The following is a 19,205-nucleotide window of genomic DNA, read 5'->3' on the forward strand; positions in this document are numbered from 1 at the left end:
TAAACGGGAAAGTTCAAAAAAAGATAAAGGCATATGATAAGATTAGAGCTGCATTTCCATCAATGAAAAGGATCTATTTTATATTGAAAAGATATAATAATAATTGGAGGGGGCTTTCAAATCGGCTTCTCTAATGATTGTGAGAACTCAAATCTGAGACTTCCAAGTAGTTTTTGTTGACTTGCTTGATTTTGTCTTGGGTCCATACTCCATTGAGGAGATTAGAAAGCAAATGAAACAGACAATTAAAACAAAATTGTTTATTTACTTTCAGTTATTTGTTTTACAAAAATGATTATTTTTTATTAAAATGAATTTATATTTATCATAAATAATTATTCTCGTCATAAATACTCATCAAAAATATTTATTTTTCCTATAGTGAAAATTAAATTATATCAATTTATATTTTTTTAAGGCAGAAAAAGGGATATGGGAGGTTTTATTTTTTAATAATGTTAAGTACAAGTTCTATAAAATTTGTACAGGCCATTTGTAAAATGTGGATCTCGTCGAAAATGAATAGATTTTTTTTTCTTACTTTTTTACGGTAGAATTTACTTTTAAAAAATTGGAGGAGACTTATTTTTTTAAAATTTATATGAATAGTAATGCTACATATAGTTATAGAATGCATAAATGTCGGATAATTATTTAAAAAAGAAATGAAATTTACTGTTAAAAATAAATTCTTTTACGTAAACTCTATATTTATTTAATTTTTAAAAAAAATTACGCAACAATATTAAATAAATAGGTTGAACGAAAGTGATGGGACTGCGTCCTATAGAAATAGAATATGACTATATGAGGTTGGTGTTGCAAGTTCGTATGCTTATTGTCACCGATTAAACTTTGGCCTTCGTGATTGACAAATTCTATACACATGTTGAATTTATTGATATCCTAAATATACAGATTTATTGATATTATAAATATACAATTCAAAATTCTATCATGTTAATTAATGTAGAAAAATATATATTATAAGTTTTTATAACAAACGTGATCTTATTATTATAATAAATAATGTATCGACACGGAAACTTATAAACAACAAAATCCTTTGTAAATATATCAATTCTTTTTAGTCAATTAAAGTTTGAGAAAGGCATATATATATATGCTGTGTATTCTAATTTATTATCTATAAAAGTAATAAAATTTATAAATTGAAGTAATATAATTAAATTTATTTTATAATAAAAATAATTTTATAATCTTAGGACACAATTTAATTTAGTTTGTTGAAGTGATTTTTTAATCGTATTTAGCAATTATGGCTGGTTTGGGTATTGAAGTGATCTCAAATGATTTAAGTTAATTTGTAAATAATAGTGTTTTATAAGTTCTACTTAAATATATTTGAATCTATAAAATATGTTGAGATATATTTAAATCTATAAATTATATATACAAGTTTTGATTGTAGGCCTGTAGGGGCATTTTTCTTCTTCTTCTTCTTATTTTTTTTTTTTGTAAATATGCTAATCTGGAAAGGATTGTTTTCTGAAAATTAGCATTGCATATATATATATATATATATATATATATATATATATGTATCTTAGTAAGTAGGCTCTTGCACGTAGCCCCTTGTATGTAACGTCCGGTTGGAGGGAAAAAAATCTATACAAAAATAAAATTTCTTTGCAAAAACATATAATAGTAACAATTCATAAATTAAATAAAAGTTCTTTCAAAGTAAATTCTGAATAACACCTAATTAAAAACACCATTATTTATATAAATAGGCCAACATATAAAATCATCATTCAATTAACAAGTTCATGAGAGTTGCATATTTAAAATTACCAAGTTTATAAACACAATTTTTTACATAACTATTATCAAGTTTATAAGCATAATAATAATAATAATGCATGTTGAAGTTACAATCAAATATAATTGTCTAATATATGCATGGCAGCATGCGTATAATGTCGTACGGTATGTAGTAACTAAAAGTCGACGAATCCAAATTTGTTTGTTCAATAAAAGAGTTGGATATAAATAAAAGTAGTGAGTCGTGTAGTATAACTGTATAGGTCAGATTAATAAATTGATCGACGCTGCAAATGTCTACAGGTCAGGGTAGAAATGATAGAAACGTAAATAAAATAGAGATCAAGTAATAATGCAATATGAAATAAATAATTTGGTTTCACTCACCAATTACATGTATGCTAGCTAGCTAGCTGCATGATTTGGTCGTTACCACATGATATACATAATTATATGCTAGCTAGTTAGCTTTTTCTAATTTAATTTAGACTCTTCTACATAAATATATACATGATAATATAGTTAGCGTTATTCCTAACAAGACATACTATTCATTGGCTACAATTTTCAAAAAAAAAAAAGTGTCTCTACAGCCATCGCTGCTTTGTTGAGAGCTCCAGCTAGTGTATTTCATGTGTTTTTTTTTTTTGCTTTTTTTCACATGCATTTTTTTAACATTTTTCAATATTTTTTTTAAAATAGACAACATCATTAAAAAATATTTCTTTAATTACCAAATAAAAATAAATATAAAAAAAAATCCAGAAGGAGGCAGCAGGAAGACTAACATTTTCCAAAAACAATTGTGCTTGCCTAGTATATATATATATATATATATACACACGTATGAGCTTATGTGACTATATCATACTACACACACGCCAACCCATCTAACAAAGTCAGGGTAATTTTTTGTCAATACATTAAAAGATTTCAAAACTTTTAGAAGATGAGAAAATATATTTGCGACTGTGAATTGTGCAACCATCGCGTAATCGTTTTGAAAAAAGTGAATAAAACATAAGGTCCACATGAAAAAATTTAATTTTTTAATAGTAGACCCTACTCTTTTTCAAAGCGATTGCACGACGTTTACATACTTTATAGTTATATGTAGAATTACTCTTGAAAGATACTACACGACAAAGGATTTTTAATGTCAATTTTTGTAATTATAGTAAGCTATTTATGTACGTTTTTATAAAACTGAAGACCTAAAAATGCACAATTGTAAGTCAGTTATATAGAAGTATATGTAGAATAAAAAGTATCCAAAGAAAATATTATTTATTAGTGTTCATCTTACTGTTCATACGAGGATAAACGTTTTTAAGATATAGGAGATATTCATAAAATCTGATTTTGGGATTTTAAATCTCCAAGATTTATTTGTAAAATTGTATTCATAATGTTACAAATAAAATCAAGAACAACGTCCATTTTCTCAGAAAAATCGATGCATTCTATAAAATAAATTTGTATAATTCTCTTTATGAATCAACTAATTTTTCTTTAAAAAAAAAAACACAGTAGGTTATTAGCAGTATTAAATGCGAGGCGAGAAATACAATGAAAATCAGGCCCACGCCCCAGAGGACGATGTGGTTCTTTCTTTTCCCGTCTTTATTTTTTTGTAGGCAGGACTATATACTCGTTGGAAATAAATAGGCAAATACAAGATCAATGAAATTATATTTGTTAAAGCCTAAATTCATATAATAAATCGGAACGGAAGAAATAATTATTTTCATTTTAGATGGTGATTTGTGCCTAAATACAATATTTTTTACGTTCATCCATAAAATAAATAGCAAATAATCAAATAGAAATAAATAAAGAGATACAAAGATTTATGTTATGTGATTCGATATAAAAGTCTACGCCTAAAGGTTATTTGGGGATAAAATCTACTATAATTGATATTTTACAATCTCTCATGGTCTCACATATCGCTCAATATAATGAATGAATTTAGTATAGGCGTAGAGAAGTCATCCCGAGCCAGTTGAGAGTCCGTCCTTCATTTGTAGAGATCTTCTTATCTTATAGAGATTTATTTTCTTCCTTAGAGTGATAGAGTCTTACTTGTCATGTGAAGCCTTTTCCTTTTAGGAGTCTGAACCAACTTCTTTTGGTTTATCTATTCCTTACCTTATCTCTTCTCTTCTTATCTCTTGATTTTATCTCTTTCTTTATTATTAGTGATAGGATTTCAAAGGGCTGGACCTAGTTAATTTAGTCCCTAACAGATGTCTGCGATTCTTAAGGTCAACTTGTTTATCAAGAAGCTTTTGAGAATTTTCAAGTCAATTGTGACGGGGATAACCTATAAGAAATCGCAGAAAAAACAATTATAGGAATTGGTCTGTAGTTTGTCACTGTTATGCAATGCAATGGTGATCTCCATGAGCAGTCCTCAAGAAGAATTTGTGAACTTTGTAGTAAGGGCCTTCGAGGATAGGCTTCTGTGAAATTTGTTTGTAAGAACATTTGCTTGATAATTGAGTGTATTGATGATTGTATGTGACAGTTAGTGAAGTGCACATATTTCTGTGCTCGGTGATTGTTTTTGGTTTTTGGTGGTTTTAGTGGATTTTGCCTCGAGCTGCGATTTTCTGTTGGTGTTTAAGGTTTCCGTTTTGATGTAGATGTAAGAGTTTGTTTGTAGTAACTCGAGCTTAAGTGGTCAGAAAGCTCGTCGACCCCTAGATCCATCTTAGGAAGTTGCTGAACCTGTTGACTTGTTCTCGAAAGACACCTGCGCGAGACGATTGTAGAGCTCAAAAGGTCATTCCCGAAGGTAACCCATTGGCAGTGGTTGTGGCGAGTGGAGACATTCAACTTGCGTTTGGCGGGAAGGTGCCTCGACTGCGTAACGCTGGTGATAAGAGTGTAGCGGGAGGATGTCTCGACCGCGTAACCCTGGCGATGCGAGTGTAGCGAGAGAATGTCTCGATCGTGTAACCCTGGCGATGTGAGTGTAGCGGGTGGATGCCTCGAATGTGTAACCCTGGCGATGCGAGTTTAGCGGGAGGATGCCTCGACCGCGTAACCTTGGCGATAAGAGTGTAGCGGTAGGATGCCTCGACTGCGTAACTTTGGCAATAGGTGTAGCGGGATGATGCCTTGATCGAGTAACCTCGACAATAAAAGTGTAGCAGGAGGATACCTCAACCGTGTAACTCTGACGATGAAAGCGTGGTGGGAGGATGCCTCGACCGTATTGATGTTAAAGTTGAGCTCAACTGCTTCGTTATAGTGGGAGACAAAATGCGTTCGCACTATGTGGTAGGAGCTAGAGCTCGCCTTGTACCAAAATAAAAATAAAATAGGTTAGATTAAATAATTCAAACCACAAGTTTGAGGTTTGCAAACCTTGGCTATTTCGCTTAAATGTGGTGAAGTCTGGTGACACATGAACGATGCCTATTGGCAAGCATGTTTTGGCCATAATGAGGACATGGGATGCCTGCGATACCGAATAATCTATTCTAATGATAGCAAATTAATATGCCTGAGCGGTGCTTGAAAGGTAGCCAGTGTTTCACGCCACGTAGCTGATTTCCTGTGAAGTATATTCCTGGGGCGTATAGACACTAAGTCTCAGTGGAATCTCGAGATATTTTGTAGAGAAAATCTTCCAAGTAAAAATAAAATAGAAAGTTTGAGAAGACAAACTAGAGTCATTTGACCGTTGCTCTTAATCCCTTGTTGACAACTAGTCGATTCGAATATGAGTTGAGATGAGTTGTGAATAGTAATGAGATTTGTGAGTTAAAGTTGATGAATAGTAGTGAGATGAGTTGAGATGAGTTGTGAATCCAAATCGGTAAGACTCTTTATTTATTTTTTAAATTTTTTTTTTAATCGAGACTTCTGGTTGATATGCGATCAAGGTGTACTGTTAATCAACTATTATGCCTTCGCATTTCTAGCCTTTGTCTCGACATCGAATTATTTGATTTATAAACATTCTACACAAACGCGTTGCTCATGGTGGAGTTGGGTGTGGGGGTTCAAGTTGTGTACTTCACGGTGGAGGTGTTAGACTGGTTGTTCGGTTGAGAGGTGCTTGCCAAGGGACATTGCTGTAATTAGTTGCCCCCTATGCAACTTTGCTCGCCGTGTGAACCACTTGGGGTTGTCTCCGTGGGTGAGGGAGCTTCCACTAGCGAGCACTGGTGGCGAGGAACTTCAGTGGCAAGCACTGGAACTTCAGTAGCGAGCACTAGTGGCGAGGAACATCAAAGGCGAGCGCTGGAACTTTGGTGGTGAGGAGCTCCTGTGGCGTTCAGTTTCTCAACCTGTGGACGGGAAGTTTTTAGCAAGTGGAGTTTCTGTGGTTGATTGCCAAAGGTCATGTGAGCTACTTGAATGAGGCTAGCGAGGTGTAGCTTGCCACGAGGGTGGCGAGGAGCACTAGTGAAGGTGTTGGCTGCGGCGGAGCTGCACGATTAATGATTTTGATTTGGAGCTACTGCGAAGGAGGTTGGTCTTAGAGGTTAGGTGCGATAATTTCAAGCTCATAGGGATTGGGGACGCCATGGTTGCTGCAGAAAACTTCGACGGACCAAACACCGAGCACGTTGGCCTCCAGCTTGTGACACTACGGAGGTGTGTATGGCGAGCTGTCATCCTTTCCGGCAGCTGGGACTTATGTGGTAGAAGACCTCCTTGCTGGTGACAGAAAATGCCAAATGGTCAGGTGGCGGTCGTCGGCTACCCTTCTTAGCTCCCGATCTTCTAGTGGCTCCACTCCGTTCATTTCTCGGCTTTCAGTAGCAGGAAAACGACAAGAAGCTCCCATCAATGCTTTGTCTAGTTGGTCAGATGGAACACTAAACCTGGGCTGCACCACACATGCATGGTGATCCTAGCAAAGGGCATCGCGGACGTACGTGCTCATGCATGGCATACGTTGCGGATGTACCTAGTGTTTGGTGCACATTCACAGTATTGCACTCCCTTTCCTGGTTCCTTCCACTAATATGATATTTTCTGGAGAAGATCTCGTGAGCCAGAAAATGACCCTCCTACCATTATAGGAAATAATGAAAATTCAAATCCCACAGACGGGCCACGATGGTGAATTGAGTTTCGATATAGTACTCTTCGCATTCATCCATGAAATAAATAACAAATAAACAAATAGAAATAAATAAAGAGAAATGAAGATTTACGTAGTTCAACATAAAAGCTTACGTTCACGGATTGTTTGGGGGCAAAACTTACTATGATTGATAATTTTATAATCTCTCATGGTCTTACATATCGTTAGATACAATGGATAAATTTAGTATAACATAGAGAAGTCATCCTGAGCCTGTGGAGAGTCCGTTTTTCATTTGTAGAGATTTTTTCATTTTATAGAGATCTGTTTTCTTTCTTGGAGTGATAGAATCTAACTTATCCTGTGAAATCTTTTCCTTTTAGGAGTTTGAGTCAACTTCTTTTAGTTTATCTATTTCTTATCTTATCTATTCCTTGCATTATCTCTTGGTTTTATCTCTTCCTTTATTGTTAGTGATAAGTTTTCAAAGGGCTGAACCAAATCAATTTAGTTTGGAACAATATTAATATTGTTTTTTTTAGGTTAATTAGAGTTTGTTGTAAGATCAGCTAGATTGTCCCATAAACTTTACATTTAGAACCATTCTCTTTTCAAACTACTAGATATGTCAAACCGTAGGTACATTACTATGAAAATGTCCATAGAACATCTTCATATTGTCCCCTAGGTGGCTTATATTTCGAAAATAAAAAGGATTTCATACGGATATTAGTGTTAAAAAAATGACACTGACTATTTCTTACGTAAATTTATTGAAGTAAGGTATGATTACTGTTAATTTCTTAATTTGCACAATAAACCAGATGATTCGAGTTTTGATATGGTGTTCTTCGTGTTTATCTATAAAATACGTAATAAATAAGCTAAATACAAATAAATATAGAGACACAGAGATTTACGCGATTTTGTATAAAAGCCTACGTCTACGGGTTGTTTGGGGGCAAAATCTACTATAATAGGTGATTTTACAATCTCTCATAGCTCACACATCTCATAATACAATAGAGGAATTTAGGGGAGATCCTTTGGAGTCGCTATGTGTGATTGAGTTTAGGTGTATGAAGTTTCTATGGAGAGATTTTGTGTAGAGAGCTTGTCAGATTTGTGGGAGACCCGCTCCTTATATAGATGTCAATTTTCTTGGAGTAATTGAGTCCAACTTGTCTTGTAAAACATTTTCTTTTAGACATTTAAATCTCTTTCCTTTTAAGAGTTTGAATTTATTTCCTTTTAAGAATCTGAGTCAATTTATTCTATCTCTTAACTTGATTTTCGACATTATCTCGAAACTAAATTATAGATTGTTGATTTGACTCCTACAATTACTATATAATAAACTTCTCGTAATCCTGCCTGTCATGGCCAAAGATTCTTGAACCAAGTTTCACATTCTAATAGCATTTCCAATAGATCATTCATCTTTTTTTTTTTTGTTGATAAGTAATCCTTCATCATATCTTTTAAAATACATTACTAAAACTTATTTTTTCTATTTTACATATTAACTTTTACGATATACAATACATCAACTTATCTATTTTTTTCTTTATATCATATATATATTATATTTATTTTTTATTTTTTATTCATTTCAAATATTTTTTCTAACTACCAATAATATCTTCATATTTTTTAACATTTGCAATATCTCTTTTATATACAATGTCATATAATTATGTCCTATTTCAAATTAATCCAAATTTATAAATTAAATCAAAATATAAATTGATTCAAAAAATAAAAAGGCATCCGATACATATCTAAAAAAAATATTATTTCACAGTAGAATTCAGAGAGTACATGTAAAGACTGTATTTGGATATTGAATTGAATTGAGTTGAGATGATAAAATATTGTTAGAATATTATTTTTTAATATTATTATTATTTTAAAATTTAAAAAATTTGAATTATTTATTATATTTTATATTAAAATTGAAAAAAATTATAATGATAAATTGAAATGAGTTGATAGATATTTAGTTACCAAACTAATGTCTTTAGAGAGAAAAGACAAACTTTTGAGAAGCTTCTTGGGCGCCAAACACAGGAAGTAATTAAAAAGCATGTGAAATGAGAGAGAGGGGAGAAGCAAATCAGAGGTGAGAGAAATTAGTTAAAAAATTTTACACTTATGAACAGTATTATTTACATATAACGAGATTATTGTAGCAAATTATAAAATAAAAATGAAGAGTTTTATTGTTTATCATTCTTATGCATTACACATTATATTTTTTTTTATTATTTTTTTAAAATTTTATTTTGTTATATCCATCATTAATTAATTGATTTCATCTATTTATTATCTATAGATCATATATTTAATAAAAAAAAATAAAAAAATCATGTGTAAGGTGCAGTGAGCTATTAGAGGGAGACTTTTAAACAATTTGCTTTATGATTTACACAAAATTATATTTTACAAAAGTCATAATGAATGGTCCAAGAACCAGTATTCCTGTTGCGAGAACAAAGAAGGATGCCGATCGTTGAATCGTTCGTTTAGTTTCTCATTCATAAGTACATTGATTGGATATTGACGAAGGTTGGCTCAGACCTTGAAATTTGAGCAATCCAAATCAAAGGGATAAGATGGGAGTACTGTGACTACACGTTTGAAATGCAGCCGAAAATCCACGGAGGAAGTGAACAGGAAAATCTTTTTTCATCATCAAACAGTGTTGAGTGTAGGCATCCCATGGAAATGTGAAACTCTTTGATAAGCATCCCTAGCTTGTCCTTTCCACTCTTTTTTTGTACTTGGTTCTTTATCCGACTTCCAAAAAGTTGAAAGCAACTACACCCTGTCCCTTTCTACACCACTCGTTTTTTTTTTTTTTTCTTTTTCCTTTGTTTATTATTTTCCTCATTTTTCTTTTGCGTTATTTTACATGTTTTCATTTTTTCTCTCTCTCGTTACAAGACTACAAGCCTAAAAAGGAAGGAGAGGGACTTGGAAAGCACAATCCCTGCTCTTTCATGGTCGCTCTCTTGGCCATTTTAGGTTCTTCTCTTTCTCTCCGTGCGTCTCGTTTTTCTCTGTCTGTTGTATACATTATCTATTCTCTTTGTTATTTACCCCCAATAATCCCACATTAGCAGCTTTCCCTCTCTCTCCTCTCGCACTGTTCCAGCTTCTAGCCACACAAAGAGAGCTCTTTCTCCCCGTAGACTTTTTGGTAGAGCTGTATGTCAGACAGTTAAATAACTAGGAACTCCAACCCAGGCATCTTCTGGTTTATCTTTCACCCTGCGCGTTTATAACTCTTTCCACAGCTGTTTAGTTTACCAAATTTCTTACTTCAATATACTTTTCAACCAGCAATTTCCCCCGCCTCATCTGAGAGATTATCCGCAATTGGACAGCCTGGAAGTTACCAAAGACAAGATTTTTTGCCTCTTCAGAGCTTGGTTTCTGGGTTTTCCGAGGTACCCGGTACTAAACTTTTGCTCTTTCACGCCCTACAATCTATTCCTCTTTTTTGTCTTCCTTTTTCTTTTTTAGTGGTGGTAGTAATTATACTATTCTTTAAACTCATATTTGGCTATTTGCAATTTTTTGAACCTTTCTTCTAATTATTGGGTTCTGTACCCTTTATGTTGCCATTAAAAATCATTCCCGTCTTTCTTCTTATATCCTGGTTTTGAGGGCAAAAATTTGTTGAAATCTTTGTTAAGCTTATCCGTACAAAGTACAAAATTTTATGAGCTGGGTGGGTAAGTATTGGGTTATTTATCTTGGGTGTTGCAATTCAAATCATTGACGGGAAGAAGGCATGCTGTTAGAATGATATTTGTAGAGATGCATTTGATTCTCGATTTTTATTACTAGAAAAGAATGGTGATAACTTGTTACCTTTTCCGGAGTTAGAAATTGTTTTTTTATTTAGATCAAAGATAAGCTTGTTTATGGAGCTAAGAGCTTGAAGTTGAAATAGTTTTTAAGGGTGACATAAAAGAAAGAAAAGAAAAGAAAACGCTTGCATGTGCTTTGGATGAGGATGCTGACTACTATTATGTATTAGTTTTAAGCGTTTGAATAAGCATGGAACTTTGATTTTTCCATGAAATATATGACTAAAATACCGTCAAGAAGGCCCTTTCTATTGCATATTCCTCTCGATTTATTCCTGAAATAATTTGCTTCCAACAATAGCTTGCTTTCTGGCTCCCATAATTAGTACCTTACTTTTTTTTTAAGGGAAACTGGCATCATATATTTATAAAAAAAAAGCTTACATCCATAATTGGATACATTCTGGGATGTCCACATATCAAACATGACATCATTAATCAAAATAATGCATTTGAAGCTCTACCAGTATAGTATTTCTGTTTGTGATTGGTTTGATCTTCATTATTGCTGATATTCTCTACAAACAAACGTCCAAGAGATAACACTTTCTGCCCAAACAGAGATTCAATATCACCCTTCTTAGAAAAAGAGGACTCAACCTATATAGACAAACGTTTGAGAGACAATTTTTTTTTTTTTTTTTTAAAAATTAACAATAAGTAAACCAAAAAGAAAATGAGTAAGATAGATGCGAAAAATGACGGATTATATTTTGGACCAATCCCGGTAAACTTTGGAATTTGTGACGGCTTGTGAAGGCAACCCACTTGTCTCTTTTTAGCCACAAACGCCATATTTGAAAGGTCTGGTAGTAGCAAGTCCGGTGATCAGGTGCGTGTCGAGAAAAGCTGTTGGGAGGGGTGGCGCATGAGAACCACACATGGTGATTTTCGCAAAATCACAACTTTCATCCGAACGATTTTCCACCTGTGAATTAGCTTGTGCCATGCGTGTCTTTTAGGAGTTGTCGGAAAGTTGTAGATCTGTATTTTTCGGCCTTGAAGAAAGCAAAATAAAGCTAAGTAAAAGAAACCTTGATAGATAAGATGGGTGCATGGAGGAAGGAGGGAAGAAGAGGGAGGAGGAGGAGGAAGCCAAGACCTCCTCCTCTTTTGGCAAAAATTAGATCTGGAGCCCTTGGCTTTTTTACGAGAGAGAGAGAGAGGGGGTGGGGGGAGAAGGAGGCGCTTAGGGTTTTTTTTAGATCGCCAATATCCTAAATGGCCATTATAATTAGTACCTTGCTTAAGAAAGTAATTACTAGTGGAAATATCTTCATTTCACTTAACCTATATGATGGATATTCAATGCAATTCAGGGGAAAAAAATCTTAATGGTGCTCCTAAATTTGTTTTTTCTATACTCGAACTCTATGTCCAAACAAAAGAAGCAAGGCATCCAAAATTCTAATTTATAGGCTTTAAATTTCTTATTTGATTCGTGGATAAATAGTTTTTTTTTTTTTTATATATATATATATATATATATATATATATAGTTTCCTTGGATAAATTCTGTTATGAAAGATCATGTAAATAACAGAACTTTTTGTGGGCTATAACCTAAAGACATCCATGAAGTTGGCTGAGTTGAGGCAAGAAGTTATTCCTCACATTGCTTCTGATGTTGATTCTGATAGCACAGAAGTGCATAACACTAGAAATCACTCGAGGGCTCTGTGTGATGGAATCATCATCATCATCAGGATCAACAAAGAGGGCTCGAGCAGATAAGAATGGAGCCAAAGTCCCTTCATGCTTGGTTGATGGGTGCAATTCAGACCTTAGTAAATGCAGGGATTATCACCGACGTCATAAAGTATGTGAAATCCACTCCAAGACTTCAAAGGTTACAATCAGGGGTCAGGAACTACGGTTCTGCCAGCAGTGCAGCAGGTAAGACTGATAATGTCTATAGATATAGGTATGTGAAATCACCACTTGTCCCAAAAGCTTAAGCTGATGGGAATAAGTAGATTTTATTATTTGTATTATATTCTTAACAAGGTCCAATTAGATTTTATATACTCTGTTCACCTTTTCATTGTGTAACTATATGTACTCCTATTCCTTTGTGTCTTGCTTATGATATAATCTAATCTAATTCTAACGTGTTTTATTGCTTCATTCATTGTGGTTATAACCTTTTTATCTATTACATGATTACTAAAAGCAGTGTCTATAGTCACCTCTCATAGGCCTTTTATTTGTCTTTGGTATTAAGGTTCTTGAGCCAAAGTAAATTTCTCTAAGCTTATATTAGGTATTCCTAAAAAAAATTGTCTGGGGTGTCATGCTAGTAGCTTAAAGCATGCAAATGTACAGGATATTGCATTCAGACTACACATACCCCAATCATGGTGTTATGGGGATTAATTCTTGACTTCATGAGTAAGTCCCATTCGGCTGCTCAGCATTAGCTGCAGTCAGTATTCAATATGCTTCAAAGTTTAGGAAGTAGGAACTATTGTTCCAGGTGTTACCATTGCAGAACATTTTCTCCTTTGTTGTGGTTAAATTGTTCTTGTTCAAAAGTGATATCTACATATAAACATGCACCTCTTGCTTAGGCAAAGAATTTTTGAACGTGCAAGAAACTATTTTTCCCGTGATATATCCCGTATTCTTTATTCTCCTCAAGTTCTTGTTCTTTTACGTATCTGTGGGGGTCAGAATGTAAGATGAGGAAGGGCCAATATACATATAGATATTTATATATATTTAGAGAGAGAGAGAGAGAGAGAGAGAGAGAGAGAGAGAGTTTAGCTGGTGATTTGATATACTGTAAAGGTAAATACAGGGTTATCAATGAGCTGGAGATATGATAGTGATCCCAATTATAAGAATAATCTTAGGCATGGGATCTTTGTAGCATCTGGATCCATCTCTAGTAGGATTCCCCTTAAGAACACATTTCGTTTTAGTACTTGCAGTAACCATTAGATGTTTTCATGAAATGAAAAATTATATGCAATGAACTTTCTTCATAATTTGCAATGCCTTGTATGTATTTTTGGTTGGGTTGGCTCACTACATGCTTTGTCCTCTCCATTTTTATTTGTTTTATTGCCGTCTCTTTTCAACGAATTATATAGGTTCCATTCCCTGGGGGAGTTCGACGAGGGAAAGCGAAGCTGCAGGAAACGCCTTGATGGACACAACCGACGACGTAGGAAGCCTAAACCAGAGTCTCTGTCCCTAAATTCAGGAAGGCTCCCCTCCAGCTTCCAAGGTTTGTTTACTGCTGTGCTTGTAAATTTTTCTTCCATTCCCTTCAGTGGCAGGTTCTTATTTTGCTGCTTTAGTGCAATAGTTAAGATACTATGCTTATGTTTGAAACTTCATTGTAGCAGGCACCAGAATCTTAACGTTCGGTGCTCCACAAATATTTCCACAAGGTCCTGTAGTGAGCTCTACTTCGCTTGGGGCTGCCAAAGCTGAGACTGATGTTGCTGTTCTTTACAATGGCTATCGGCAGTTGAACTTTCGCGATAGCTCCATTCCGGATTCTTTGTGCCACAATTACAGAGGAGGAAAACAGCTTCTCTTTTCACAAGGCTCTAGTTCCTCCTTCCCTGGAGCATCTGTGTACCAACTGCATCCGGGTGCTAATTTTGCATCCAGCAACACTAGCAGCAGCCAGAAAGTGTTCCATAATGAATTAAACCGAGTAGTTGACTCTGACTGTGCTCTCTCTCTTCTGTCATCATCACCAGCTGAGACTCGGCAGGTTGGTTTGAGCCAAATGGTGCAGTTCAACCCGATCCCTTCAGCTCAGTCCTTGGTCCCCAGTCTGCACTATAATGGTTTAGGAATGGAGGGTAAGACTGTTTCTTCTGCTTTGGTTGATGACTGCAACAGCAATGCAAACGTCCATTGCCAGGGTATGTTTTCGATTGTGCCTCATGGATCATCTGTAACCGGACCGCACCAGACACATTCCTTCTTGTGGGAGTAGTATATCCCATTTCTACCTCCTTTGTGATCGCTGAAGTAGAGCTTTTATTAGCCAGGTGAATCAGACATGAGATATCTACTATGTTTCTGAAATGTTAGCTTTTTATGTTGTAAGAATTGATGGTCACTGAAAAATAGGGGATTATATAACGTTATATGTGCATATGTATGCTGTTAGAATTTAATCACAATAATCGACTATTTTCATAGCATGTGCAATTGAAATTGTGGGAGAGAAACACATACCTTCATTTCTTAGAAGATGAGCTTGCTATCTCCTTGATTTCTTGTGATGTTTAAAACAATGGAAGAGTGTGTGTGCTGTGTAGGCCAGACTATGGGCTTGAATGAGCTAACTCCATATAGAGGGTGAAGGACAAGGGCTTCCTCAAGTAGTCCGTCCACCCAAAGAACATAAATACATTTTCTTTCCTCGAAAAAGAAGATAATTAAGGCACCTAAAGTGACTATCAAATGTTTCAGAAGGAATTATCATATCAGACTAACTGATCCTTTTCTTGAAATTTTAATCTAAATATAGAATTTTCAAAAATGGCAATTGACACGTTAAGTTAATCTTCCACTTAGTAATTAAGATTGCAAGATTGGGTTAGTGACACAGAAATCTGTAACTCTTTGTGGTAGAGAGTAGTTGGGACGGTATCGACAGCCGGTTACCTGATCTTTTTCCGAGCAGAGCAGCGTCCTAAATCGACCCCTTTTTGGTTAATTGGTTGGACGGGCGGTTCTTTTTTCCTCAAGGTTAATGTTTTGCAGAATCCCATAAATGTGAAACGAATGACACGTACAATGTACATGAAAAACCAAACATTTGATTCCAAGAAGAATGTAGATCGATACGCTTTCGAGAAAATCAAGTATTCTCTAAACTAAATGGCATTTTAAAAGAAGCTTCATGGGGACTATAATAGCAGAAGAGATACACATGATTAACATGTTTGGTGTAAGTGATCGGTCTATGAAATCTATGGAAGAGGACTTCAGTATGAATATGCTTACGAGTATGAGTATTCCCTCAGTGCATAAAATATATAGCCATGGAAAAGCCCCTCATCTCTCTCTTCGTTTGAAAAGAAAATGCAATGATCACTAAAAGAAATATAAAAGAATGAGAGGTGATCATTAGTTTATGAGAGGGTCATGTCTCTAAACTAGTTTGATGAGATTTTTGTATATGATATTCTATCGTTAAGAAAGAATTACATTTCGGTCATTATTGAGGGGTACTGATGGTGGATTTGATGGCAGAGAATATCTTGGGTCGATCTGGATGTGCGCCACGTAACAATTCATGTAAAGCATCAAATATATACTCAACTTTGAAACCCAAAAAAAAAAAAAAAAAAAAAAAAAAAAACCTGATATGTTTCGCAAGCTCAGTGGTTGGGACTCTTTTGAAATACGAGAAAAATTAATCATGAAATATGGCATTAAGTTTTCTAAAAATATGTTAATTAGTGTAAAGATTCACTAGAAGAGAGATTGCATGAATAAGACATTTTCATTCAAGATGATTTCAAGTGTATACACCGTATAATATTTATATACAAACTATTCATAACCTCCTCCTATACATAAGTTATTCAAAAATAAAAAATAATATCACAACGTTAACAACTATGCTGACCCGAAATATCAATAACAAATATCCTAAAGTTTGACTTAGCATACTTGTTCCCTTGGCTTGTGGTGTGCCGTTAGGATCATTTTGAATTTTATTTCCAATACGCCCCCTCAGCCAAAAGGGCAGGTCTTGAACATGAAGGTTGTCTCGCAGAAGCTGAAAACGAACGGATGAAAGTGGCTTTGTTAATAAATCTGCGAGCTGATCCTTAGTGGATAGAAAGGAGACTTGAAGTTTTTTAGCTAAAACTTGATCCCAAACATAGTGAAAATCAATTTCAATTTGTTTAGTTCTGGCATGGAAAACTACATTAAAGGACAAATAAGTAACTCCAATATTATCGCACCACAATTTTGGACTTGTCACTAATGGAAGTCACAAATGATGCAAAATTGATTGTATCCAATGTAACTCAACCGCTGTGTTGGAGAGAGATTTATATTCTGATTCAATGCTGCTACGAGCAACATTTTGTTGTTGTTTGCAGCTCCAATTGATCAGATTGGATCCATGAAAAATGCAGTCTGCCCCAACACTACGTCTATCATCTTTGTTGCCAGCCCAGTCAGCATCACTAAACCCTTGAAAAGAATGATATGATGTATTGTGTAAACAAAGTCCATAGCCCACCATGAACTTTAGATACTAAAGGATTCGTTTGACAGCTTGCCAATGAGCGTCCCTTTGTTGATGCATGAATTTGCTAAGACAATGGACCGCGAAAGCAATATCTGAACGAGTAAAGCCCAAATAATGTAATGCATTAACCGTGCTTCTATAAAGTTGAGGGTCAGAAAAATCATGACCGTCAAACTTAGATAAACTACAAGTGGTACTCATAGGGGTCAAACAGGGCTTCGCTTCATGCATGTCAACTCATTTTAATAGGCTGACTACATATTTTCTTTGCATAAAAAAAAAAAAAAAAAAAAGATCATGGCTATCGAACAAAGCCTCTACACCGAGAAAAAAGGATAGATTTCCTAAATCTTTCACAGGAAAAATAGCTCCAAGTTGCCTAATAAACTTATCAATTTCATCTGAAGAGGTCCTAGTGATGATTATATCATTAACATATATAAGGATGAAAATAGAGGTATTTGCCTTTGAATCGACGAATCTCATTTGCTGCAATTTTTCGATCAACCTAGAGAATCAGGCTCTGGGAGCTTATTAAAGGCCGTATAAGCTCTTCTTTAAGCAGCACACATGATTAGGAAAATCAGGGTGAACTTACCCTTGAGGCTGTTGCATATCAATTTCTTCTTGCAATTGGCCATGTAGAAATGCATTCTAGATGTCAATTTGCTAAATACTCCATTCTCGTGTAATAGCTAAAGATAATAACAACTGTATAGTCCCATGCTTAACCACGGGACTAAAGGTCTCCGTGAAGTCTACACCGAGTTGCTAATGATAGCCTTTCGCCACCAGTTGCGCTTTAAAGTGCTCGACACTGCCATCTACATGTCTTTTAATTCTAAACACCCACTTGTTTCCAACAAAATTATTACTAGGCTTGGGTGGGACAAAATCCCACGTACCATTTTTTACAAGAGCATTAAACTCAATGTCCATGGATTCAGGCCAGTGGTGCAATTTAGAGGCCTCAGAGAAACAAGTAGGTTCTGTAAGAGAAGAGACATGATTAGTAAGCAAACACTGAGGTAATGGGTATCGGGCTATACCAACATAAGGAGCTTTCGGCTTGTGGGATTTTGTCTGAGATAAGTAAGCATGCGGTTCTGTTGGCGTGACATTTGGTCAACGGATCAGATTATATCTTGAGAGATATTCGGGATATCATTTGAATTTGGAGGATTAGGTTGGTGACAAGTTCCAACAATATCATTTGAAGTTTGAGCAAGATTCCTTGCTGGTACTTGAGCATCACCCGAGCATAACAAAGTAGATTGAATATCTGAATGCGCCTGATTTTGTGGATTGACTTGGTCACTTGGCAGTTGGTCAGTTGAAAATATGAGTGGACCTGCATGGTTAGTGTGAGTACTTTGGTGACATAAAGAGGGTGGTAATGAAAAAATTTCTGGTTTGGGAGGATTAGATTCCGAGGGCTCTTTTTGGTATGGAAACAAAGACCCATAAAAAATGATATGGCGTGAGACATATTTTCCCTGTGACCAAATCAAGACATTTGTAGCCCTGGTGTGATAGACTGTAACCAAGAAAAATACAAGTTTTGGAACGGAAATCAATTTTATGTTTGTTATAAGCACGACAGTTTGGCCAATAGGCACATCCAAAAACACGTATGAACAAGTAGTTAGGTTTCTGATTATAAACCATTTCAAAAGGTGATTTTTTATTTAGGACTTGGGAAGGGAGATGATTAATACTATAAGTTGCAGTTAGAAAAGCATCTTCCCAAAAAGGCTTGGGCAAGGATAGAACTTGATTATTATGCTGAATGCGAACCTCACACATTAGGAGCATGTAATAAACTTCTTCCAAGGTGAGAGAATTATCATGGTGAGACACCATGGAAATAAGAGAGTCATATTTTGGACCGAGCCCAACAAGCAAATACGTGATAATATCTTCACACTTTAGAGCTTGACTAGCAATGGCCAATTAGTCCGCGAGACGTTTGATCGTCATGAAGTAATCAGTCGCAAATTGACTTCCTTTCTAATAGTTGAGAGTTGAGAGAGAACACGTACTGCTTTAGCACGAGACTGTGATGCAAAGGTAGAACTTAGGGTCGTCCAGATTTCAGCGAAGGTGCTGCAATGAGCAACTTGGGCCAGTACTTCATCAAAAAGAGAAAAATTGATGTAGTTAAGGATAAGATTATCCTAGGTTTCTCAAACATCATGGGATGGGTTGGGGGTTGTAGAGCCATCAGAGGTAGTGATGGTTTTAACAAGCT

General features: G+C 35.1%; 1 protein-coding gene across 10 annotated transcripts; it reads left to right on the forward strand.

Moving 5' to 3' along the window:
- The first annotated feature begins 9,747 nt into the window (after window positions 1-9,747).
- On the forward strand, window positions 9,748-14,882 carry LOC121256206 (squamosa promoter-binding-like protein 18). Of its 10 annotated transcripts, none has more exons than XM_041156883.1 (4): window positions 9,748-10,294; window positions 12,354-12,609; window positions 13,809-13,945; window positions 14,064-14,882. In XM_041156883.1, exons 2-4 carry the CDS (start codon window positions 12,398-12,400, stop codon window positions 14,669-14,671), a joined length of 957 nt encoding a protein of 318 aa, XP_041012817.1. In that variant the 5' UTR covers window positions 9,748-10,294; window positions 12,354-12,397; the 3' UTR covers window positions 14,672-14,882. The 10 variants fall into 10 exon arrangements, with proteins under 10 accessions (XP_041012817.1, XP_041012818.1, XP_041012811.1 ...); XM_041156884.1 differs by having other exon boundaries at window positions 12,359-12,609; XM_041156877.1 differs by having other exon boundaries at window positions 9,748-10,287; window positions 12,257-12,609.
- The last annotated feature ends 4,323 nt before the right edge of the window (window positions 14,883-19,205 follow it).

The sequence above is a fragment of the Juglans microcarpa x Juglans regia genome, chromosome 3D (assembly GCF_004785595.1).
Source record: "Juglans microcarpa x Juglans regia isolate MS1-56 chromosome 3D, Jm3101_v1.0, whole genome shotgun sequence".
In the NCBI taxonomy this organism is placed as follows: Eukaryota; Viridiplantae; Streptophyta; class Magnoliopsida; order Fagales; family Juglandaceae; genus Juglans; species Juglans microcarpa x Juglans regia.